The sequence below is a fragment of the Pinus tabuliformis genome, chromosome 7 (assembly GCF_031772625.1).
Source record: "Pinus tabuliformis cultivar Carrire ecotype Pingquan chromosome 7, CPIR1, whole genome shotgun sequence".
NCBI lineage: Eukaryota > Viridiplantae > Streptophyta > Pinopsida > Pinales > Pinaceae > Pinus > Pinus tabuliformis.
The window spans coordinates 1727857413-1727884842 of NC_142293.1; the positions used below are offsets into that span (position 1 = coordinate 1727857413).

Consider the following 27430-nt stretch of genomic DNA (forward strand, 5'->3'; position numbering starts at 1 on the left):
AGGATCATCTCCATCACTACGTGGCCAAAAATGGAAATAGTATCATGTAGAGAAGAACAAAGGCTTGCTAATGTAGACATTTATTACTACGAGCTACTTCTGTCCAAAAGTGGACGGGGATAATGTAATGATCTTCCTTGATACAAGTTACTTGCAAATCCGTCAAGCAGGACAAGCCTCTGAGGTGGCTCCAATAAATATTTGCAAGAAACATAAGAATACCATTTAGATGTGAAAAGTACATTTCATGATCTAGGGATTGTTTCCTTGCATAGAAGGCTAAGTATCCTTGCAATATGCTCAAGATTGAACATGTTGTTTACAACATATTGTAGCCTTGAAAACACTATTGTCAGAAGGATTTTGAAGCATAAGAAGGGCATGAGATGGGGACATCCACAGCTGAAAAATATCCAATATTCTTTGGACTTGAAAAGCCCCTTTATGCACTTTCAAATTAGGTGTGAAATAACATGACTGTTCATGTATAATGCTATAAGTTTTATACTACTTAATTGTGTTAGGTTGTTCATAAGATAAAAACTTGCAATTTTAACCTTAGAATTATCATCATCCTTGTCATAAATAGGATTACCATCGAAATGAAAGCAACTTCAATTCCATTTATGCTTTTGAATATGGGAAAAAAAATCCACGTTTTCATTATCAAAGTTTTAATTTTCTTCTTCAAATAGGGTTTTTCTACAATATCGTCCTTTTTGAATTGACCAAAGGATGTATCACAAGCCTCATAAATTGGAAAGGAGTGTAACTCACCAATCCCTTGTTTTTGAGTGGAGGGGAGATTGATGATTAGATGCTCTAATCATCAAGGTCTCTATAAAGTTATGCTCATACATTTAATCTTGAATTGAATCATAAGGTGGTTCTTGATATGAAAAAAATGGAAGCATGAGAAGATTCTTCGTCAATGTTTTCTTTTTGTGGGGTGAATCTAGATCTTGAAAGGAATCATCATATGTAGTGTTACAACGATTTTATTTTTAAGCCCTTGTTTCTTCTTCAACTACTAAGGTTTCCATTCAACTTTTCCTTTAAACAATAAATTTTCAAAATACAAGAGCATAACCCAATAACAATATAGCCTTTAATATAAATAATCACCAATAGTATAATTCAACAATCCATTAGCCAACATAGTTCAAATTTGCAATTAAAAATGTTTATAAAATACCTAAATTAGAAACCCTAGTCTATCTGCAAACTAAGAATTAATTCACACCCTAGTTGCTTAATACTCGAGTTGACATAGCTTTGTGCTTAGGCTCTATCTCGGGCCCCACTATGACTTAACACACGACACTTATATGGAGGCTCTGCCTTTGGAACAATGCTCCAAAACTTTATGCTACTCCCTTAAGAATCACACTTAGTTTAGTGCTCCGACTTTATCTTCGGGTTCTGCTATGATTTTAAACCACCTTACTTGCTCGTTTATTGCTTTGGCCTGGTGTAACAATGGTCCAAAAAACCTATGCTTTTGCTTCTCAAAGTTGAGTCTAATCTTGCCAGAACTACACTTTGGCACTACCAATGTAATATACCTAGGGGGGATAATATGGGGTACAGAGTTAGGTACCCAAGAGAATAATGTAATAATGTGATGTAATAATGGGCCATATCTAATAAATAAAGTGGTATCAGATCACTTTCTTGGGCAAAAAGGGGGAGGATTTTTGTTTGTTTGTTGATTTTTGCAGGAATTTTTTGGGCAGTGAGTTTGCAGATTAGATCTAAAAGTTTTGGTGCAAAATTTGCAAAAATAAATAGCTGATCCAAATTCCTTGCAAAAAAAATACCCAAATTCAAAAAACAAATCGGCTGAATCGGAGTTTGGATGAGGGAGATATCGCTGATTTAAAATCCACAGTGTTCCATAAATTTTTAAGATGACAATTCGTTGGCGATGACTCTCCTATAAATTATTGTTGTTTTTGTGCAAAATTTTCAAAAAAGGATTATAGATTTGATTTCCTCTTCAAAAATAACCCAATTTAAAAAAGAAATCGCTCGAATTGTTGTTTGGATAGGGAGATATTGCTGATTTAAAATCAACTCTTTTTTTTTTTTCAGAATTTTTTGTGACGGTGGGATAGTTGCAGCGCGAATCTGAATTTCTAGAGTGCCTAGATCAGGATTTCAATCACATGGGAAGATGTAAAATGGTCATTCCATTTCCAAAAATATGTTATAATAAGGATTGTTATATTGACCGAGTTATGTCCATTTTAAATTTTGCCAAAGTAAGTGATTTTCTTCAAAACCCTTACTCTGTTTTCAAGGGTTCTAGCAAAATGTATTTTACATGAAAAGATAATGGCCCTACTATTGAAGAATTCCTAAAAAGTGAAAAGTCAGCATGGCCGAGAGTTGGAAACATCTAGCATGGCTTAAGTTTAGAGATGAGACGACCATATGGTGGGACTCACTTGACAGAAAGAAGTTGGTAAGCTTTCTTGATGAAGAATTTGACAGTCTTTTTGGACAAATGGTCTCATGCTAGAAAACAAAATAATGAGAAACACAAGGGGTTATTTTCTATTGGTATCTCCTTATTACAAGTTCATGGATATATTCAGAAAGAGAAGATCATTGTGTCTATCAATCCTAGTTGCCAACATGGTTTTATCAATGTTATTTGGCAAAAAAATTGCAAGTTCCAGCAAAACACATTGAAAACACACAGATTGATACTGAGGTTGTTCAAATTTATAAAGTTTTGAAGGTTTTTATGGATAAGTATGTGTTGCTTTTTGATTTTCATGGTTTAGATATGGATAATGTGGATGTTGTTTTGGGATATCCTCAAATGGAATCTGTTGGTACTGTCAATATTAATGTGCAGAAAAAATTCTTGAAACTTTGGTAAAAAAAGAAGAAAATTACATTGAAGGATATTTCCATTAGTAAACGGATAGAGTCCAAGGAGGCCCAAGCATAAAACTCTACAGGTACTGACACATCCGGTGAGGAGTCCGTGGTGGAAGTAATAATGGAAGTCAAGAATCAAAAGCAGGTGCCACAAAAGGCACCTGATACCACTTGGGCTCCATTAGGTGGGGACTTGAAGGAAGCTACACCATCAATTAACGCTTCAGCATATCACCACCCGCACCACTTAGTAATACAACAAACAACAAGGTGGCAAAGAATTAGCAACAAGCACAATAACACCACGAAGGCACACATAGAAGTGCGACGATGTACCCACAACATATCAACATAGAGGAACCACAAGAACCAACTTTCATCTCAAGTGCGAGAGGCACTGCCAGATCGAGTGTTCACCTTTCTTTGGGATGGCTGGATGCACGTACATGGTACCAATGGACTACTCTTTTGAGTAGATCTTATTATTTGTGTTCTTCTCATGTTTCGGGGACGAAACATGTTTAAAGGGGGTGGAATGTAGTATACCTAGGGGGGATAATATGGGGTACAAAGGGAGGTACCCAAGGGAATAATGTATTAATGTGATAAGCCCATTATAATGGATATATGGTATTGAGAGACCCATGGTATTATATGTATGAAGCCTATATAGAGGCTAGAGACTCCCCATTGAGAGATGTCAAGGATTATTGTAGTGACAAACATATGGCTTGTGGAGTGTCCTTCCTTAAGGAGTATTTTATATGGTGTTGCCCTACCTCAAGGGTTTGGATATTAATAAAAAAGTAGTTCTATTTTATATTCTTGGATCGATCTTGATATTTCTTGGGCATATTTTTTGTTTTAATATATCTGCAAGTTAGATCTACTACAACAGATCCATAAAATTGGATATACTTTAGACTAAGCAACTATTCCAGAATATGTGGTCTACTTCAGGGTAATACACAAAGTGGTTTTGTAAGGTTCTTCAAGGTTCAATCCTGTCCACAATTCTGCTATAGCTTGACTTCAAACAATTCCCACAGGTAGACTAACGAGTCCGACCTCAGAGAGAGAAAACAGGTTGTCCATCTAACTTAGGAGTTGCTGCTTGCTTCACAGAGATCCAATGAACCTTCCAGACTTTAAGATCAGAAAGGAACTCAACCAAATTCAAGAAGAAGAAAAGACTTTACTGCTCCAATGAAGCGAAAACATGTGCTAGAACAAATAGATAGATAGGAAAATGTAAAGAGATTTATCAATTTGGGCGGAATCTTGCACTGTCGAAATGTATTGGATAAAACGGGTCTTGTCAGAGCTAAGCTCAATAAAATAGATGGATTGATTCACACTTGATTGTTCAAAATGACTTCAATCCCCCTCTATTTATAGATTTCCTAGAGGGGTCTCCTCTTCTTAAATGATTAATTAATCCTTATTCCAAAACCCAAATTTGGGTTTCTTAGCCCAACTGCCCCAAAACTTGCCCCAACAATAGGTAAGTGTTTTGGGAATTTTCCCCTTCTATAGCCTACGGGGATGGATAGGCTATTTTGTCCCATCCATCCTCAATTCGTAGAGGACGTTACAGTCCCCCTTGCTTGAAATTGCTTGCCCTCAAGCAATTGCAAATTCAGGCGTTTGCAGAATATGTTCTTCTACCCATGTTGCGTCCTCTTTCGGCAAATCCTTCCACCTGATAAGGTATTCTGGAATTTTTCTCCCTCTTAACTTATTTTCCCGCACAACCATGATCGCCTCTAGAACCAATTCTATTTGTCATTCTTTGTCTAAGGGCGAGAATTCGATAGAGGTGGTGACTTGTTGCCCCATGGCCTTCTTGAGGCACAACACATGAAATGAATTATGGATTTTGTTGTCTCTCGGTAGTTCTAACTCATACACCACTTTGCCAACCTTTTAGAGGAATTTGTATGACCCATAGAACTTAGGCTTCAACTTTTCAACATCGCTTTTCTTAAGAGTAGATTGCTTATTGGGCTGCAACCTCAAGAAGATGAGCTCTCCTACCTCAAAGCAACATTCTGTTCGATGCTGATCCGCATACGACTTCTCCCAATTTAGAGCAACCTGCATGTTTTCCTTGAGTACTTTGAGGATGTTCTGACTTTCCTGTATCCAATCCTTAGCAATAGGTGCCTTGCTGTCTCCAAAAACCCTGTCAATAAAGGATGGTGCATCATACCCATATAGAGCCCTGAATGGTGTCATCCCAATGGATAAGTGGTAGGTGGTGTTGTAGCAATGCTCCCCAAGGTACAACCACTTGATCTATGCTTTCTGCTGACCATTCACATAGTTGCATAGGTACCCTTCAATCCACTTATTCACAATTTCTGTCTAACCATCTGTTTGTGGATGATAGCTAGTGCTAGGGGTTAATTCGGTCCCATTAGCCTGAAGAGCTCTTGCCAAAAAGCACACATAAAACTGTTGTTGTGATCACTAACTATATTCTTTGGTAGTCCATGCAGTCTGAAGGCTTCTTGGGAAAACAACACTGCTACTTGTTTTCCTGAACAATTAGATGAGATTGCAAAGAAATGTGTGAATTTGGTCAACTTGTTCACCATGGTGTAAATGCAATGCTTACCTTGCGCTTTGGGCAACCTTGTGATGAAGTCCCGTGAGATGCTTTCCCATTTCTGTTCAGGAATAGGTAGAGGTTGGAGAAGACGTGTAGGATGTGTATGCTCAACCTTATTCTGTTGGCATGTCATGCATTCCTTGACATATTTCATCACATTTTCCTTAGACCCTTACACAAAATCCATTCTCGAATCTATTGGTACGTCTTGACAAAGCCTTGATGTCCAACCAATGGAACATCATGAGTGATCTTCAAAATCTTCTCCTTGAGTGTGGACTCATGAACCAAGTATATTCTGTTCTTATAATAAATAACCATGTCAGCTAGTTTGTACTTGTCGTCTTGGATGATTTGGTCGATAATTGCATAGGCAAACTAGTTCTTGGCATACTCTACTGAGAGGTGATCCTTCCAATCTTTTGTAAGCTCTATGAAGGCACATGTTGCTGGTTTCCTGGAAAGTGCATCGGCCACAACATTCTTCTTTCCCTTCACATACCCAAAATAAAAATCATAAGCTTGGATATTGCTTACCCATTTCTAGTGCTGCTCGTTCAGGTACCTTTGTCCCAAGAAACGACGCAAGCTGTTGTGGTTAGTCCTGACTACAAACCAACTTCCCACTAAATATTGTCTGAACTTTGCCAATGCATGCATGATAACCAACATCTCCTTGTCGTATATGGAATAAAGCTTCTCCAAGTATTGAAGCTTTCGACTTTCAGATGCAATAGGATGGCCTTTTTCATTAAGACGGCCGCGATGCCTTCTCCTAACGCATTGCACTCCAATATAAATGGTTGTCTAAAGTTTGGGATGGCCAATACAGGACATGAGCTCATCACTTCTTCGAGTTTGTTGAACATCTTGTCGGATTCTTCTGTCCACCTGAATGCCCCCTTTTTGGTTAAATCTATCAAGGGTGCGCTTAGCTAAGATAAACCTTTGACAAATCCTCAGTAATAGTTGCAAAGCCTGAAAAATCACTGTAACTCTGTTAGGCTCTTGGTTGTAGGCCAATCCAATATTCTCTGAATCTTCTCTTGATGAACTTGTACTCCCTTTGTACTTTTTATGTGTTCCAAGTAAAGAATCTCTGTTGTTCCAAACTCACAAATTGATGCGTTGGCATAAAGTGATTGTTCCGCCACGATGCTCAAGATCTTATGCAAGGGTTCCAAATGATCATCCCATGTCTTCCTATAAATGAGAAGGTCGTTAAAGAATACTAATAAAATCTTCCTTAGATGCTTGTTGAAGTTGTTGTGCATTCAATATTGGAAAGTGGCGGGAGCGTTGGTTAATCCAAACAACATGACCAAAAACTCAAAGTGTCCGTAGTGGCACTAGAATGTTGTTTTTGGTACGTCTTGCGCTCGAACTCGGATTTGATGATACCCTGATCGTAAGTCAATATTTGAAGAATATATTGCTCCATGAAGTTCATCTAGTAACTCATCGATCTTGCATATAGGATACCTGTTCTTGATGGTTTTCTTGTTGAGAGCTCGAAAATTAATACACATCCTCCATGTTCCATCCTTCTTCTTCACCAAAACCATGGATGAGGCGAACAAACTTGAGCCCGGTCTAATATGGCCCATTGCTAATAATTCTTGGATGGTCTTCTCTATCTTGTCTTTGAATTTCTTTGGATGTCGTTATGGTGTGGTGATAACGGGCTTGGCCACTTCCTCTAGTTCTATAGAATGCTCAAATCCTCTTTTAATCTCGGGGGAATATCATTGAATACCTGAATATGCTTGTCCAACACTTGTTGAATGTCTTCTCCATACTGCAATTTTTTACTGCCCAGAGTCTTTTGGCTTGTAATCCCACATTCTGCTGCATATGCTACATCTTCATGTCTAAATATGGCCTCCATTCTTCTGGCAGATACGACTTGTGGGCCCCCCATTGGTCATACCTCTCAAAACTACCTTACTGCCATTAGGGGCTTTAAATTCCGTTTCCAATGCTTGGTAGTCGTTAGTGTGCTTCCCCAACAAATATAACCATTGGATTCCCAATACCATATTAATATCTGCAAGATCTATTATGTAAAAGTCACTAGTGAAAGTATCCATCTATGTGTCTCACTCAATCCTGGAATTATCTATGTGCAGTCCAAGTTGTATCCATTTGCTACTATCACGTCAAGGTTCTCAAATGCTTTGGTGGGAAGTCCTCTCCTTGCTACTAATGCTACATCAATGAAGTTGTAACTTTTTTGTAGCCCCTCCATCAATTAATATTGTGATGCGTTGCCCTTCGACGGCTCCACTGATCCTGAAGGTGTAATACTTGGGCGTGCCTGAAAGAATTGTAATCTTAACCTGTGGTCGTGTCTTCTTCTCTTCGCTGGGCCTTTCCTCTCCCTTTGCTTCTTCTTGTGGTGGTCCCTCCTTGAAGATGCTAGACTTTTCTTCTCCTTTTGCTTCCTTCTGTGGTGTTTCTTCTTCAACATTTGAAGTGGGCTCTTGCCCTTCTTCCTCATTATCAGAGACTACTTGGATGTAGTGAATTTCCCCCTTACCCAAACAATGATCTCCTGGTTCCCATGGCTCCTTGCAATTGAGGCATAGCTTCTTTTGTTGGAGTTCACTTCATGTTTCCTCAACTAACCTGTCTTTTCGGGGCCAATCACGTTTAAAGGAATTCTTCTCCTTATCCTTTGGGGGAATGAAAGGTTTTGGAGGGGCTTTAGATTTGGCTGCTGCATTTCCCATATCACGAGTCTTCTTGATAACCTCTTGAAGGGTTGTGGGTCTGAATGCTTTAACCTAACCTTGTAGAGGTTCAGATAAGGCCTCAGTAAAAATCATGACTAAACTTTCTTCAGATTAATCTATCACCATGACAATGATTTGTCCAAATTTTGCAATAAACTCTTCATTTGAACCTGTCTGTTTCAGCAATGCCAATTCTTTGAAGTGGATGTTTGGGTTCTTCCAATCAAATCTTTCTATCAACCTTTGCATAAAATCTATGTAAGAAGTGATGTTGGCATGCCCCAATGTTACTAGACCATGATACCACCATTCATGCGCTTCCCCTTCTAGATGTAATGTGGCAAATTGGATCACATCTGCTTTAGCCATAGGATTGAGCCTGAAGTAGGTGTCCAGTTTTTGCACCCAAGCTCTTGCCCATAAACTAAGGGTAGGGGAAGTTTACTCACCTTGGGTGCCAATTCAGGTTTTGATTGTCCCCTAGGTCTATTGCTGTATCTAAAATTGTTGTATTCATTGAAGGACATGGTTGCTCAAGTGTTTTCCTCCAATCTTGCGTAATCTCGAACATATTCATTAAGAAGTTGATTTGGCCCAATTGCTGCTTGGGCTACCATTGCTTGATTATTTGTGAATTGTGGAAGTAATGGTCAATGACTTCTTCTGTGGTGGCTTTGTTGTTGACAACAACATTTATTGCCCTGTGAGATGAATGATCAATTGAGTGAGTTGTTGCTCTCCTTGAACCAACACATGTGCTAGTTCTTGTTGCCATTGAATCATTTGTTGCCCTTGTTGTTGTAACTGCTAATGCATCTGCTATTGTCCTTAGATTAATTCATGTAGCAAAATGCCAGGGTCATATTCTCCTTGTCCCGCTCTATTTCCCATGGCTAAACGATGGGTATTCATCCTTCATCTTAATGTGGCGTTGCTTTTATCTGCAGGAAGCATACAAGGCTCATATGTTCACAATTGGCAAGATGTTTGTGCTCTGATAGCATTGTAGTGTTACAAGGGAATTTTTTTTTAAGCCCAAGTTTCTTCTTCAACTATTAGGGTTTCCTTCCAACTTTTCCTTTAAACAACAAGTTTTCAAAATACAAGAGTATAACCCAATAACAATATTGCCCTCATTATAAATAATCACCAATAGTATAAATCAACAATCCTTCAACCAACAGAGTCCATATTTGCAATTAAACAATGTTTATAAAATACCCAAATTAGAAACTTTAGTCTATATGCAAACTAATAATTAATTCACACCCTAGTTGCTTAATACCTATTTTGACTTATCTTTGTGCTTGGGTTCTATCTAGGGTTCCACTATGACTTAACGAACAACACTTATACGAAGGCTTTGTTTGTGGAATGATGCTCCAAAATGTTACGCTACTGCCTCAAGAATCACACTGAGTTGACTTAGTTTAGTGCTCCGACACTATCTTCGGGTCTCCGCCCATTTAACACTTCAGACCTGTGGAACGATGCTCCAAAAAGCCCTATGCTTCTGCTTCATGGAAATACTTCTCATCTTGCTAGCTGCAAGAAGGCTGCCTGGACTACACTTTGACACTACAAATGCATAAATTTGGATATTTGTCAGACTACACGAATGCTCAAGAATATGCAGTCTATTTCAAGGTAAGACACATAGTGGTTTTGTAAGGTTCTTGAAGGCCCGATCCTATCCACAATTCTACTTTAACTTGACTCCAAACTAACGAGAGTCCGACCTCGGAGAGAGAAAACCGGTTGGCCATCTAACTTAGGAACCATTGCTTGCTTCACAAAGATCTAATGAAGTGTCCAAAATTTAAGATCAGAAAGGAACTTGACCAACTTCACGAAGAAGAAAAGACTTTGCTTCTCCAATGAAGCGAAAACCTATGCTAGAACAAACAGACAGATAGAAAAATGTAGAGAGATTTATTAATTAGGGTGGAATCTTGCACCGCCGAAATTGATTGGACAAAAGGGGTCTTAAAATCCTCAGAGCTAAGCTCAATAAAACAAATGAATTGATCCACACTTGATGATTTCCGAGAGGGGTCTCCTCTTCTTAAATGTTTAATTAATCTTTACTCCAAACCCCATTTTTGGGTTTCTTTGCCAAGCTGCCCCAAAACTTGCCTCAACAGTGGGTGTTTTGGGGTTTTTCCCCTTTGTAGAGGACTATAGCGTGTGGGGATGGATAGGCTATTTCATTCCATTCGTCCTCGATTCATAGAGGACGTTAGATCATACTTGTCTTCTTATTTTAAAAATGCTATGCGAAGTTGGGTCACGGGAAGGAGAAGGATGGTCGTCCTCTTAACTCATCTTTAGGCTTTGATGGAAGAGGTTCATCATATTGTGTTTTGATATAATTGCACAAGAAAACATAGGCCTGTTTCCACAAGCAGATCACTTGAGGGGTTATCATCATATTTTGTCGTCAAGTCCTCAATCTTTTCCTGTATTATGACTAAGCATTTATGTGGGCCCGTAATCCCCTTATGGAGGGAGAAGCCCCTTTCCACGAGTTTTTATAAAATAGACTACTCATCCCTCTTTGTATCATCATATTTATTCATCTGGTGACTGATTATCTAGCCTAGGGGCACCGTATCTTTATTGTTCATTAGCGCTCTCTCTCTCATGCACACGTGCATGCACACTTTCCTATTGCTATTATTTACTCTGATCAATGCAATTATAGTTTTGAATTGTTTTACTTGGTTGGATTAGTGATTGTATGATTTACTCATGATCACTGCTATTATAAATCTGAAGTGTTTTATGCAAATATCAATTCAACAAACCCATGATTAGAATGTTGGAAACACTGAGAGGGCGGTGAATCAATATTTCTTATCAATTAGTATATTTTTAATTTCACATAGCATTAATTGTTATTAGCATCAGATAAACATAAACATTCATCAACGCCATTCAACGATGTATAATAATAGAGATAGTAGACACAAAGACTTTTAGGTGGAAACCCTTCCGGGACAAAACCACCGAACGCTTCTTAATATTTGTATTCAAAAGGATTTACATCAAATTTTCAGCTCCAACTGAAGGAGGCTACACCCCCCTGGTTTACAGGCTCCAACCTGTAGGATGCCCAATGCCTTGTTTACCAACTACAAGTTGGAGGACGCTCCAACGCCCTGGTTTACAAGTTCCAACCTGAAGGTGCTCCAACACTTAGTGAACCAGTGACCATTGGATGGACGCTTCAACGCCCTGTGCAAGCTACAATTTGCCCTAGCACCACCCCACCACCCTGAAGTGTTCTTATGCTCCAACCTAAAGGATACTCCACTCTCCTGCCTTGCACCACCCTGCCACCCTAATCAACCAGCAAACCACGTTTCACAATTTACAGATTGGATCCACTTGTGCTCTGAATCAATACAAAAGAACTTTGATATGATTTCTGCTGCTTCTGTATATCACTATCAAACCATGGCAACCTCACTGTCACTGTCGCTGCTTCATCTATTCATTGCCTCTGAAATCATCAACAACAATCTTTCACAAGAAATGGCAAGTCAACCACATCACAAGAATAATATTGTTGGAACAAGAATAGTACTGCTGTCACAGGAATAACATTAGTGTAACAGGAACTTTGTCTTAGTTGTCAATGGGTTGCCACACATCCCTGTTCATATACTGCCACTATCACTGCTCTTGTTATATCACACAGTCAACTCTGCTTCTTCTTGACTGTACATTAAACCTTTGCTATCACAACCAATTCACTGCTCAGCATTTCAGTTTAACAACAACACATTATCTGTTGAAAGTAATTCCCTATGCATATCCGCTTGCACACTGCCCAATCAACTCTTGTTAACACATCATCAGGCTTTTACTGTCATAATTCTGCTGCAAGATTAGGCCACTTCTCAACTGGATGCTATTTCTTTTCTGAGATGACAACACACTGCAAAAGAACTACTTCAAGATAAAAACCCTAACTGCTGATAATAAAGACCTTGTACAATGAAACCTTTATAATTCAAGTAATGAGACCCCTGCTGCCAGCGTACTTCAATGATATAGTCCTTAAGATATAGTTCTTAACATAAATTTTCTTTAAGATTCATCAAGCAGATCAGTTAAAACTGGTCAATTTCAATTCTTCAAACTCTATCTTTGTCTCTGTTCTAGTTCTCACACTTCAGACACAAGTACCCAGAGTATGATGATGTTATGATGGATTCAGATTGTAAACTTTAGTGTAAACCTTGTAGTAATAAGACACCAATAAAACTATAGCATGTGCCTCTTGGAGCGCCATCAAATTCCTTTCTCAATACACAAAATTTTCATATTAGGGCTTCAAAATACTGACAAGGATTGCTTCAGGATCAACAATAACCTTGACTCAAATATGCCTTGATTGTAGGTATTGTGACCAACAGTTGTAGCACTTTTGTCCTTAAAGAATTTGGATGCCAAAATGCTCTTGCTACAGAACTACGAGCTTGTTTAGTGAGTAAGAGAGAGACCGCACACTTTCAACAACTGCCCAATAGAAATTTGAACTATAATCTTGTTCAGATCTTCGAATCAACTTCAAGAGAGTTCAGGCTTGAAGACTCATGATAAAACCCAGTCGGTAATGACGTTATTCAAGTGTTCAAAGTGCTATTCTTATTTTTGGACTCCTTGGACCATTTAGAGCCTACTTTTTGATCTATTTTGGTTCAGAGTCCAGACTACAAAGATGGATTGCACTAAATGCTATTTTGGTTATATGCACTCTTGCTGTTTTGGTTCTATGATAACATCTGCATATTTGTGTATAAATGGGTGAAGCACCACCTGCATAAGACCCGCGAGTACCCACAGGTCTTGACGGGTTCGATAGCGAGTCAGGTGCATAGAACCCGCGCTTAAGACCCAGACTTGGTGAGTATTTTATTAACCTTGACTACCTGTAAAATACTCGCAGGTTTGCCATAAGACCTGCATCGGACCCTTATAAGACCCGTCGACCCTCAGAAGGCAATTATTTTTGGATTTCTCTTTTTTTTTTGTTTTCTTTTCTTTTTTGAAAATGAGGTAGAGGGAAAGGGAAATTGGAGGCAAAAAAATGCATTATAAGCACCTCTCTCCCTTCCATTTGTCATTCACTTGTCATTTGAGTGTTTGGCTAATTTCTATGAGTGTTGAGTGACTCCATTGCATAGTGAAGGAGCTCTTGAAGGAGGCTAAAGGAGGCTTCATCAGATCAGACCCAGCTTCAAGTAGGCTTCATGAACCTTGTTTGAATGTTTTCCATGTAATTTTTTTTTAAATTTTCTGTATTCATTTTTTTTGGTTTTTATTTTTTTTTTTTAGTTTGCAAATTTTTTTTGGGCCTGAGGTTGAGTTTCTCAGCCACACAGGGCCCATGTGTGGCTGAGAAACTCATCCACAGGGTCGATGAGCTGAGGAGGATTGCCTCCTTAGTCCGTAGGCCCTGTGGCTGAGGAGGGCAGTCCTCCTTAGCCTGCAGGCCCTGTGGCTGAGTTTTTCAGCCACACACAAGCCCTATGTGGCTGAGAAACTCAACCACAAGCCCAAAAAAAATCGCAAACTAAAAAAAATTTAAAAACCAAAAAAAAATTTTAAACCAAAAAAGTATCAAATAAATTTTATAAATTTATTTATTTTCTTCCAGATTCTATCAACATGCCACCAAAGGGTTCTAAAATGTCTCATGATTTGGCATGGGCACATGGTCAACGAATCATTGCCGGTAATGACCACCATGTCAAGTGCAATTATTGCAATGCCACAATGCATGCAAACATAAACAGGGTAAAATACGACCTAGCTAGAATTCCTGGGAATGGTGTGGGATGTTGTCAAAATTGCCCTGATGAAGTCACTATTGAAATGGCCACTACTTTGGAAGCCATTAAAGAAGAAAGTTCTAAGAGGGCAAAAAGGAAGGATGAGATTGTTGGGATAGGTAGATCTTCATCTCAGAGTCAAACATAGATTGGAAATCCAGGTATTGGCAACTTATCTTCAAGTGTTGTGGCAAACAGGGGTATAACCTCTTCTTTCTTCAGTGTTGTACAACTCCAGGATCTCAACCAACCTTGGATAGTTTTAATGAAAAGAAGATCAACGAGGTAGATACGGTAGTGAGGAGGTTTTGGTACCATAACAATCTTTCATTCAACTATGCAAAGTCTTATTTTTATGAACCCATGGATTATGGCATTGCAAGTGTTGGCCCTAGATACAAAGCCCCATCTTATAATGCACTTAGAGGGAAAGAGCCAAATGAAGAGCTTGAGTGTGTCAAGGAACAATTGGAGAGCATTAAAAGCTCATGGAAATTTACAGGTTGTACAATTATGTCTGATGGGTGGACAAATCAGAGGGGTAGAACAATAATAAATTTTGTTGTAGCTTCCTAAAATCCATTGATGCATCCACAAATGTAAAAGATGCACATTTGATTTTTACATTGTTGGTTGATGTGGTGGAGGAAGTTGGGGTTGCAAATGTTGTCCAAGTAATCACAGACAATGCAACAAATTATGTGGCAACTGGAAGGCTGCTTTGTGCCAAATATCCCACCATTTTTTGGACTCCATGCGCTGCCCATTGCATAGACTTGATACTATGGAACATTTGGAAGTTGGAGTGTGTGCAATATGTTGTGCAAGAATGCAAGCAAATTATATGTTGTGCAAGAATGCAAGCAAATTACCAAGTATATTTATAATCATGCTTGGGTGTTGAACCTTATTAGGGAATCCACACAGGAAGAGCTTAGTCTCCCAATTGTCACATGGTTTGCTCCAAACTTTCTTTCCCTCCAAAGCCTTTTGTATGAGTACCAAACGTTGAGAAGAATGTTTTGTAGCCAGTAATGGGTATTTTGGAAAGATAGCACAAAACCAAAAGCATTGTTTGTGAAAGCATCTGTCTTTGGTGATAGTTTGTGGGACAAAGTCATCGAGATTGTTGGCTTCACTGAGCCCCTTGTGAAAGTCTTGAGATTGGTGGATGGAGAGAAACCTGCAATGGGATATATTTATGAGGGCATGGACAGGGCCAAAGAGGCCATCAAGACTTTCTATAAGGGAAATGAATCTAAATATCTCCCTATATGGCAAAGTATTGATTCCAGGTGGGACAGGAAACTACGTTCACCATTGCATGCAAAAGGAGCATATCGCAATCCGAGCTTATTCTATAATGAGGGGTCTAGCATTCAAAGAGATCTTGAGGTGATGAGAGGTGTCATGATATGCATTGAAAAGATGTTCCCAAATCAAGATATTCAAGAAACATACGACGAGATATGTACAAGGAAGCATCTGGCATGTTTGGATTCAGCTCAAGCCAACGTCTCAAGGACAAGAAAATGCCTTTTAAGTGCAAATTGTTAGAACTTAGCTTTTAATTTTGCTAGTTCTCCTTTATATGTTTGGCATTGCAAACTGATAATCTTTGTTGTTATTTTTTTACAACTCATTGGTGGATAGATTGTGCCATTGAGGCACCACAATTATAAGAATTCTCCATCAGAGTTTCGAGTCAAGCCTGTAGTGCTTCTTCTTGTGAACGCAATGGGTCAGTGTTGAGCACATCCACAACAAAAAGAGAAACAAGTTGGAGCATGAGAGGTTGGTTGGTTTTTATCTACTACAACCTTCGAATGCTCACAAAACAAGTGAAACCAAAGGATACAGATCCAATTTTATTGGATACTATTGATTTAGAGTCTGATTGGGTTGTGGAGGAGGAGTCCCCTGATTTGAGTTTGCTTGATAAAGAGACTGAGGATCTCTCTAGCTTGCCATCTCAAATGGAGACTCCAAATGCACCATCCTCACAGTTGCCTTATCCTTCCGATGTTAGCACTATCTCAATGAGGGCTTATTCTAGGCGTAGTCGTCCATGAGTGATGAGGCTCAAGATTGTTATGAGACAATCTTTTATCGTTTATGACATACATATTTGAATTTTGAACTTGCTGACATTTTTTATTTTAATTATGGAATCACGAGTCCTTTTCTTATTCAGTATCTAAATGTGTTGCTTACAAAAATTGAATATGTTATGTTGTACTCTTATAGATATGAGATGATGTTATGAATCATTGCATATGTTGTGGTTTTTATAACTTATAATGATTGGAACTATCATTAGTTTCTTTTTTGTGCTTAAAATTTACCAAGTTTTAACGTTCTTTTGTATTTTGACTTATACGGTTCGTTCCCAAGTCTTATACGAGTCGACGAGTCAATAGCGAGATGATCTTATACGAGTACTAGTCGTGCAACATTGGTATAAATTGTTTGGATGCATATGGATGCACATGAATATATATGTTTTTGTTCAAAATTTGAATATTTTATGTATTTATTGGTTGACCAGCTTTTTTCCACTTTTGGTCTTGATCCCGATTTTGTGGGTAGTTGGTTAGATCACCTGCCTTATTATGATATCGTTGGTTTGGAGTGTTTTTTCTATATGAATGGGAAGTTTTTGGGTGACAACTAAACAAAGCATGTGTTCTAGTGGACAAGGTGGATGAATAGGCATACTGTAATGGGGAGCTAACCCCGAAAATGAAGAGTACATGGTCCATTGTGGTTACAAGACTACGCTTCTTATGAATGAACTTATAGTATCTAGGTGGTTGTGAGGAAAACTCTCGCCTTTTCTTGGTTGGCTTTAGAATAAAACATCCTAAGCTGAGTCAAATTTCAAAAGAGTTGGTGGATACCTTTGTGCAACTGTAATTTATGCCAGAAACAAATTGAAATTGTCAATCATTTGTTTGTGCACTGTCACTTCTCTAGGATAGTATGGGCATATATTAATAGAATAATCTAGGAATCTGTAGATTGGGTGGGTGATTCTTTTGATAGTAATTTAAAATTGTGTTTTGATCATAGTTACCATATGCAATGTTAGATTTCGATTTGATATGGTTTGGAAAAAATTGCGTTCGGTAAATTTAGTTCAAAAATAATTTGGAAATATAGATACCATCAATTACAAAGTATACATCTCTTGGTGAACATACCTAAAATTGGTTGCTATATAAGGGAAACCTCATATGTGGCTTATTGATTTTCAGTGACTCGTTATTTTGAGGTTTCTCTGTCATAGACCCAGCTGAATTGTAGTTATTTATTTATTTCTTCTTTGAATTAAATTTACATTTTAAAGTTAAAGGTTATTGTTTTGATCATCTGGTTTTTGCATGAATCGAATCTAAATTCGAGGGGAATTTGGCCGAATAAAATTTTTGGTTGAATTTCTGTCATGAAGGGCTCAATTTGGCCAAATTATGCTACTATGGGTTTTAGAACATAAGAGGCGGCGTTCTATTGTCACCACCTCTTCTTTTTGTTTCAGCAATATGTATTACCAAGAATGAGTCAATGTTCAAAGGGAGTGGGCGTTCTCCATACACGACTTATTGTAGAATCCAATATGTTTTCTGGAGTGAAGAAGGGAGTGGGTGTTCTCCATACACGACTTATTGTAAAATCCAATATGTTTTCTGGATTGAAGAAGGCATCAGGTAAAACTTGTTTGATAGATCCTTTTGTTGCAGATATACTTGTGGTTTTTGTCTGGTTGAAAATGGTACCAAGGAGGTGTTTCCTAGGCATTTCTCCCTTTGGCCTAGGGCGACACATTAATCACCTTTTGTCTAAGTGACAGTATGAGTTTAATTAATGTCAAGGGGCTAAAGTACTTTTTATGTGGAGATATACTAGCTATTTTAAGTTATTAAAGTCACATGTGTTTTAAAAGTGACTTTATGTGTAAAGTACTAAAGTACATTTTATATTATTAAAGTGACTTTTATATTCTAAAAGTTACTTTATGAGGAAAAAGTGACCATGGTACTAAAACATTAAAAAGTACTAGGGAGGCTCATTAATAGAAAGGGGGACCACATTAAAAAGGGGGTCAAGAGGAAATGATCTCCACCCTTGATCTAATGAGCTGAGATTTAATCTCAACCATTAGATCTAAGGGTTAGGGTTCTCATCTTATTGAAAAGACAAAAGGAGAAAAAAGGAAGATAGAGCTCATTATTCTCATGAGAGCTATTGAGGAGAGGAGCAAGGAGAAAGGAGGAGAGCTTGGAGAAATCTTACAGCAGAGACAAGGAAGCTACAGCAGTTCGAATTCTTTTTGAGGCTGAGTTAATGTCCTTGGAGGGGCTCAAATTCCTAAGTAGTGACTACTGTCTGCACACAGGTCAAAGATTGGTGAGCCATTTATTTACTTCTCAGGGCGAGCCTGAGTTATAGAGGCTGCATTTTTAGTTATGACAGCCTGCTCGTATTTCAAGAGCTGCCAGCGAGATTCTCGGGTCAAGATTCTCGGGTCTGTTTGGAGAGGTAACCAGAGGCAATTTTCAGCGTATTTTTCAGTGTGTATGAGCTCAGATTCTGGGAGAAGTCTGCCAATAAAAAGCCTGTGTAAATGCTGTGATGCAAGCCCGAGTTTAAGGGTAAAGGGAGACAGTTCAGTGGTTCGATTCTCTCTGCTGAAGGAGCAGCCTAGAGGCCGAGTTTTTCGCTGGAAGGAGAGGACTGTGTGAAGGAAAATATCAGCCCAAAAACTTCAGTGTAAAAGGGACTTCAGAAAAAGCTTCTTCAAGGGAGAGATAAGTAGAATCTCTTATGTATTTTATTTTTGTAAGAAAATTTGTAAACAAGCAAAATAAAATCCTTCTCCAGCACTGGTTTTCCGCACTGTGGGGTTTTTCCATGGTCAATTCGACCAAAACAAGTGTGTCAAACTTGTGTGTGTGTTTGCAGTTTTTTCTTGTATCAGTTGTTTAAAAGAAATGGTAGAGTAGCTGTTTGATTTCATGTAAATGCTAATCTGATATAAAATATCAGTCACGTGTTTTATGATGGGTTTGGGCATTAAACCATGCAAAACATGAAAACTGGGTTGGGCTACATACTCCTATAATTTTCTACCTTTCTCAATAAAGGTTGTATGGGAAGACTTGATAAGGGGTCCACTAGGATGGGGTCCTGATCTCGTCTGATACATGCAAAGTCATAGTTTAGTATTGCCTCGGGTGCTTGCACAAACGACTATGTGGAGTTGGAATCCATCACTAGTCTGAAGAATCATGCTTTGGGCAAGGTGGTGTTGTATTTGGAAGTCTATGGGTATTCTCAACTCTTTGAAGTGGCTCTTGGAAATACTCTACAACATGCACTTATTACTTGAGGTTGTGATTAGAACAAAAAAAGGAGATCAATTGCTTATTTGAAACATCTCTTCCCACCCTAGCAGACACAACCTGCACAAACTCCTTCTCAAGCTCCTCAACATGGAGGCGAGTAAGGATGCCATCCAACTAGAATCTATTAGGAAGGGAAAATGTGTTCATTTTGGCCCATAGAGTTTGGAGACAGTTGTCGGCAAATTGGAAACTGGAAAATGACTTCTGATTTTATCTGAGAATATCTCCTGAAGATGAACCTTCAGAAATTTGAAACATCAAGAAGAAAAAACTACATGAGGAAATTCCAATCTTTGAAGTGGCTCTTGGAAATACTATACAACATGCACTTATTACTTGAGGTTGTGATTAGAACAAAAAAAGGAGATCAATTGCTTATTTGAAACATCTCTTCCCCCCTAGCAGACACAACCTGCACAAACTCCTTCTCAAGCTCCTCAACATGGAGGCGAGTAAGGATGCCATCCAACTAGAATCTATTAGGAAGGGAAAATGTGTTCATTTTGGCCCATAGAGTTTGGAGACAGTTGTCGGCAAATTGGAAACTGGAAAATGACTTCTGATTTTATCTGAGAATATCTCCTGAAGATGAACCTTCAGAAATTTGAAACATCAAGAAGAAAAAACTACATGAGGAAATTCCAATCTTATAAAATGATCAAAATAGGCAAAATCTTGTATTGTTGTTTGTGAGGTGGAACATGGTCCAGTGCTCAGATAGTTGACTCGAGTAACTAAACTATGTTGGTGGGCAGACACACCACTCTCTTTTTCTGCCAAATGTAAGTGAGGTGAGGGTGAAATCAAAGTTGAGGCTGAAGAGGAGCTGAAACAAGGTCTTTCATAGCATTTAAGGGTGAAGATAGTGGGAAGGAAACCCAACTTGTTGCAGTATAAAAGGATCATCCAAATACTGATGTCAAGGTTCAGCAATGAAAGATCATATAGAGCAGTCTAAAAGGTTCTTCCAAATACTGAAAGAGCGGTAAGAACTGAATGAAGCAGCAAGTGGACCTATATCAATCTAGAAAAGAAATTCTTGAAGACAACTGGTAACAATAAAAGACTAGCCTTAACGCTCTATAGGACTTCTTAGAACAGAAATTGGGCAGACATTATACGGTAAAAATTTCAATAATGTTGGCATTTCCCGAGGAAAAAGGATGTATGGTATGACAATGCGAAAGAGCTTTAGAAATTTGAATAAATTCAGAGTTATGAAGACAAACAACTGATTGCTTAACAAAGTGAAGACATTTGCATGTTGAAGAAGGTTCATTAGAAAATTAGTCCTTCCGGGCACAAATACAATTCAGGCCATGCATTGAAGACAAGGCATCTTATCATTATTATTTTTTTTGAATATATTTTTTTAATTTTTGGTGAAGTTGTGGTTGGGGTTGGGGGGTGGAGTTGGGGGATGTGCGGGGTTGCGATTTTTGTATAACTAATTTTTACATTGAACTGATCCATCAGAAAATATGTACTTTTAAAAAGTATAAGCCATGGTATCTGACCATATGAATGATGGTTGTGTCACCTTTCCAACAAAAATAATGCACCACCAAAGACATTTTAAGAACATTGATCTTCACTTTAATAATCACAGCTTTTAATCATCCATTACTTATTGACATGTTTTAACTCATCCAGTTCTCTGCTAGAAATTAAGTTTTCTATTTTAAAGCTGAATCTTCCATGTGGACTCTAGATTCAGTTAGGTCAAATGTTTTTGATGTTAGTTTTAAATGACTATTATTTAAGAAAATTCACTTATCTTTGGTTGTATTCATTCTATGTTCTTGGAAATGTTGTTAACTGTATAGAATTAGAAATACACTTTTTTTAAAAATAATTTTGTCATCTATAGTTGCTTTTGCTGTAAGATATTTATTTATTTATTCTTAAAGTTTGGGATGCAATGCAGCTTTTTATTTGTTTATGATATCAACACTTTAAAACACTTTCCTTTTTTCTTTTCTTTTGTGGCACTTTATTCTTCTGCTGTGCCCTTATTCTTGTAGAAACCTTTTTGCAGTGATATTGCCTGGTTCAAAGAAGCGGAGTAGGCGATACTCAATGGGGCTCCTTATAAGCGCTCTTGTAACAGTGGGAGTTTCAATTCTTGTAGCTCTAATGTGTTTTTGGGGTTGCTTTCTTTATCGCAAGATTAATAAAGCTCAGAAGAGACCAGCATTGGATGTTAATGAAGGTACATATTATATGCATAGTGTAGTAAAATATATCTGAAATCCAATGTCATGATATCAAAATAAATCTCAAATCAATTTAGTGAGAATTTGCAATTTATGGGCTTGAATATCAAAGTGCGGATTTAATGTTTTGCATTTTTATGCCTTAAACTAAAATACTGAAATGATTTCATTAGTTTGGTAAAGTTGGGCAATTCTATCTTACATTAATCTGCATGGTGGCAGGTACTTCTGTGGTTATATTTCATGGGGATTTGCCTTACTCTTCAAAAGACATTATAAGAAAAATAGAAATTCTGGACGAAGAAAGTATATTAGGTTCTGGTGGTTTTGGAACAGTTTACAAGCTAGTGATGGATGATGGTAATGCCTTTGCCTTGAAGAGAATTGAGAAAACGTCTGTAGGTTCTGATCGGGTTTTTGAGAGGGAACTTGAAATTCTTGGAAGTGTCAAACATCGCCATCTTGTGAATTTGCGGGGCTATTGTAATGGTCCTTCGGCAAATCTTCTAATATATGACTTTCTAGCTGGGGGGAACTTGGATGAAATGCTTCATGGTAAGTACTTTTCTATCAAACATTTTTGAGTTGGTTGATCGTACATAAACTGGCATAATTAATTAATTTTTTTTGCTAAAGCATGCATCGTATGTTGGATTAGGAAAAAATGATTTCATCAGAGTGATCATAACTAATTTGGTAGGAGACAAAGTGTCTCCCTCTCCTAGCATAGTCAAGCAAAACCACATGTCCACCGTAGAACCAAACACAGGAGAATCTATATCTTATTAATAATTTCATTCCGGCATTCATTTCTGTGGCTTTATCAGCTTTAAATGCAGTAAACTTTGCAACAGTGACTGATTCATCACCATCTTAGGTGCAAAGCAGGTAGATGGATAATCCCCAAGGAAGAGTGGGAAGCAAGAATTTGTATCTTTTGCAGGACAGGAGAGGTTGAAACCGAGTGGCACTTCATCTTGGAATGTCCGGCTTATGAGGACATTCGTAATCAGTTTGAAAGTGGTCTAAAGGTGGACAGTTTGAGCATGTTGTTTGAGGAAGCAAGGCTTCACAAAACTGCGAATTTCTTGATCAAAATTCACAGCAAAAGGGCTGTTCTAAAGGGAAACTTTAAAGTGTGATGTCTTGTCTGATGTGGAGTTTGGGTCCCTTAGACCATTGGGTCTCGTGGAAATCATTAAAATTATTTATAATCTTATCTAATCTAATCATAAAAGCTTGTCTTGCACCTCCGCCACCAAATCAGTTTATCCCTGTTAGCCAGATGGTAGTACACATGTCCCTTGCTTGTCATTTGACCAGCTGTAAATCTCCTAAGGTTGCTTCATTCCATCTGAGAGGCATTCAAAGAAACTCATGCCCAAAAAACAGGCGTGAATTTTTCCTCCTGGTATACTGACCACATCATATTGGTTAGTGCTGTAGTTACTAGATCCAGCTATGGAGGATCCAGGATCTGTGTTTGCATAGAACTGGATCTCAATCCTCACGGGGTATATGTCTAGTTTGAAATTGCTGTAGTATATGCTCGAGATCTGTTTCTTTCTTGCTAAAAATGTCAAGCTAGTGGATTGTCCAAGAAAACTTATTTTAAAAGAAAATAAAAGAAAGAGCATTAGAAAAAGGTTAAGCATGGGGCCCTAAATCCTTGACATTGCCTATAAACTAGCAGACATTGACTATCCTAGATTACAAAAATACAGATATTTCGTTGGAGTCTGCAGTTTTAAGCCTATATATACATGAAACCTTGCATGGTGGCAATGATACAACAGGATGATCCTGCCCAAGCAACCATTCCAAATTTGTAATTAGTAATTTAACTGGCAGACAATGGGTGCCCTTTCGCAAGATATGGGGTAACATGTTCAGTCAGTCATAAGGACTTGAAATCCCAGTTTGCCCCTGTTAAATTTCGTGCAAACCTAACACCCGACACTTAATTCCTAGCAGAGTTAACAAATCTACTGATTAAATGTACAGTTAGGTTCGTTAACACACTAAAACTTAAGCGGAAGCACAACCAATCTCAATGACAATGACACAGATTTCTGCCCAATCACAGTTCATTAAAATAATCTTAGAGGTTACTTGGGCTACCGTCTTGGGAAATGGCCCAATTGAGAAAATACAAAAATGCAAATGGGACAGATCTGATCCAGCAGATCTGCCCTAGATTGGTGCTCGATCTCCTTGGCAGATCTGGATCTCTAGGTTCCCTCCCATACTTCCTTAGACCTGACACTCTGGAGTATCACACTCCTCCTCCTGTCTCCTTCCTGAACTTCCTTGGACCTGACACTCTAGAGTATCACACTCCTCCTCCTAAGGTCAGTACCACTGTATGGTGTGTCTTCGCCCTCCCTCTACCCTTGCTTTTATAACGTTATGTTGAGCTAAGTCCCTAACCCTAATCTCCAAAGTGATTGGCAGTCGAGATTAGATCTCGCCTCACTTGAGATCAATGGTTGAGATTAAAACAAAATTGCTAAAGTAAATTACTTTACCTTTCCCAAGTTTACCTTAGCGCAATGAGCCAACATAAGTTACAAAGCAACTTGCTTAACCTAGAGCAAGTATCATAGGGAGATCTTATGGGTGAATTCTATATGCCTAAACACTTAGGCCTATGCAAAAGTACTTGCCCAAGCTATAAACATCAACACTCCCTTTTAGTGTGGGAGGCACTTTTGCCCCCTGTAACTTTTAAGATTCTAGACCTATATCCACTGCTATGGTTGCTTCCTCTGAACTAGAATACCTCTTTGCGATGATCCTTGAAGACCCGCTCCTTGTGATCTTCTTCTTACAAGCCTCCTGCTCCTAAACATCCTATAAGGTCATCTCGCACTAAGAGATCTTCTTAACCTGCTATAACGAACCTTGTTCGTTACGTTGGTATTAGAGCATATTGCTAAAGTAAATGAACTTTGTTTGTTACATTGGTATCAGAGCATACCGCTAAAGTAAATGAACTTTGTTCATTACAGAGGAATCTACCAGTTGCTCCTCCCTAGCTGAACTTGATGGCTGACTCCCTTTGAGTTGCTCAACGTTTGGAGCCTCCTGCTCCTTGTTCTTTGTCATTGTAATGCTTCTTGGCATTGCTCTGTGTTAAGTCCTCGCACGACTGCTTTGCTTCTTCCCGTGACTCATGTGCTAAGTCCTTCTAGTAGCGACACAAAAACCACTGGTTTATAGATCCGCAAAGATCTTCCTTATGGGTCTATCCTGTTCCTTTGAGACACCCATTGAAATATGTTTCCAATCCCTCGACTGGTACAATTTCCCTCCCTTCCCCTCAGGGTTGACCTCAGCTAATCTTGTTGGCAAGCTCTGAAGGTATTTTCCTTTGTACCATGCTTAGTCGACCGAGCCTTGCCAACATCTCTACTCACAGCCTGTTGCGGTAGATCCCTTGCCCATTAACTCCATGTTGTCCACTGCATCCCACAGTTATTTGATGAAGCCCAATGCAACATTCTTCCTGCAACATAATCCTCCTTTGCTTAGTTACTGTGCCCATAACTTGGGTTGTTGTTTGAGCTCCCTTGTTGGCTCTGGTTACCTTATTGTAACAAACATGAATAATAATTAATGAAAAGGTGTAAAGGTGCGTCCTATCAAAGAGACACAAATTTTCATACGAAAGGGTACCTCACCTATTATTTATAATGGGGCCCCTCATTGTAACATTCAAAAAATTCATTCTATAGTTTATCAACATATATTACTTTACAATACATTGTGTACAAAGACATTTAAAGTACAAACAATGACTGATTGTTTGTTACAGTGGTATCATGGTTGTTCGACCTTGTGGCTATTCAATCTTTGCATCAGAGCCACGTTGGCTACCACTACATGCTTTAGATCTTGAAATCATGGACACATATTTCAACAAATTAAGTGAGATTATAGAATTGATACAGGAAATTAGAAAAACAATTAGAAAATCATTGGAGAATATTGAAACACTGGATTCAACACCTACAGCTGAAGTTTACATTGACATGAAAGAGACTAATAGTGAAGAATGTTCTAACCTGGACAAGGATGTTGAACAGGTTGAATTAGTAACTGATCGAGGTGATAGAGATCAGACTCCAGGGACTAATCAAATAAACAACAACCAGGCAATTTATAAAGAGCGCATAGAAGAATTCAACAATGATGGAATAATGACAAGCAAATACTTTGAAATCGGCCATCAAAAATTGAGAGATGGGAGACCAAATGACACAAAATCTATGATTAGTTGCCAGAAGACTTGTACTCTTGAAATACCATTCTCCGTTAAAGATCCGAAACAACAAAAATTTGAATCGATAGAAAAAGAAGATGATGATGATAATGATGAAGATGACCTTGAAACAAATGAAGCTATGCAGAATGTTCCCTTAAATGAATTTGGCAATCTTGATCCACTGATTGATGAGGAGGAATTTATAGTTAAATTGGCTCTCAAGAAAGAATATAGTAATAAGGTACTAGTAGAACACACCCACATCGACAAAGATATTACTCGAAGACTCTTGGAATGCGTCAAACCTGAAGTCTAGCTTACTAGTGATCTAGTGGATGTATACCTCCAATTGCCAAAGGAAAGGGAATGGAATAACCTCAAGAGGTTCTTAAAATGACAGTTTTTCAATTCATATTTCCATGGGTTTTTAGCACAAAAGAGCTAGAATCCATCACGAGAAAGACCAAAAAACTAGTGTATCAGTGAGTTGACTGTGACAAGATATGCGTGCCCATATATGATAGTGGGGCTCATTGGGTTGCTAATACAATCGATATTAATCAAAAGAGAATACAATAGCTGAATTCAATTTTGTGTGGAATGATTCATTAGGCTATAAGTATAATAACATGGTAGATAATGGCAGAAGCAAAACAAAGGAGTGGAATAGATTTGGATATTGACTGATGGTTGAAGGACACTCCAACATATATTCCAAGCCAAGAAAATGTGAGTTGAGATATATTCAGCGACGATTCACACAGAGATAGCAATAAGTTAGAAAGGACTAGATATGGATTCTCAGTGGTCAAAAGTATTAGGGGTGGTTAAGGACAATCCGTCGATAGGGTTTGCAAAGCTGAGCAACACGACGAGTTTCATTGATATAGCCATTGAGCACAACAACATCCCTCCCAGGGAAGAACATGTCATCTCCATCTTGTCGCAACAGGGTCGTCTCAATGTTGACAACATATAAAATGTGCGATGGAAGGTCGTCTAAGTTGAACTCCAGCTTAATAGTGATCTAGTGGATGTATACCTCCAATCGCTGAAGGAAAGGGAATGGAATAAACCCAAGAAGTACTTAAAATGACACTTTTTCAATTCATCTTTCCATGAGTTTTTAGCACAATAGATCTATAATCCATCATGAGAAAGACCGAAAAATTAGTGTATCGGTTAGTTGACTGTGACAAGATATGTGTGCCCATGTATGATAGTGGGTCTCATTGGGTTGCTATTACAATCGATATTAAACAAAAGAATGTACGATAGCTGAATTCAATTTTGTGTGGAATGAATCATCAAGCTATAAGTATAATAACCTGGTATATAAAGGTAGAAGACACTCCAACAAATATTCCAAGCCAAGAAAATGTGAGTTGAGATATATTCAATGGCGATTCACATAGAGATAGTGATAGGTTGAAAGGACTAGAGATGGATTCACGATGG

The 27430-nt window shown here is 38.3% G+C and overlaps 1 protein-coding gene across 9 annotated transcripts in view; it reads left to right on the forward strand.

Annotated features, from left to right (window-relative positions):
* The window catches only part of FEI1 (Leucine-rich repeat protein kinase family protein), a 211627-nt gene that overhangs the window by 114629 nt on the left and 69568 nt on the right, over nt 1–27430 (forward strand). For all 9 annotated transcript variants that reach the window (XM_089460401.1, XM_089460397.1, XM_089460393.1 and 6 more), the window contains exons 11-12: nt 21528–21701; nt 21928–22260. In XM_089460401.1, coding sequence (XP_089316527.1) covers nt 21528–21701; nt 21928–22260 — 507 coding nt within the window. The remainder of the gene's footprint in view (nt 1–21527; nt 21702–21927; nt 22261–27430) is intronic.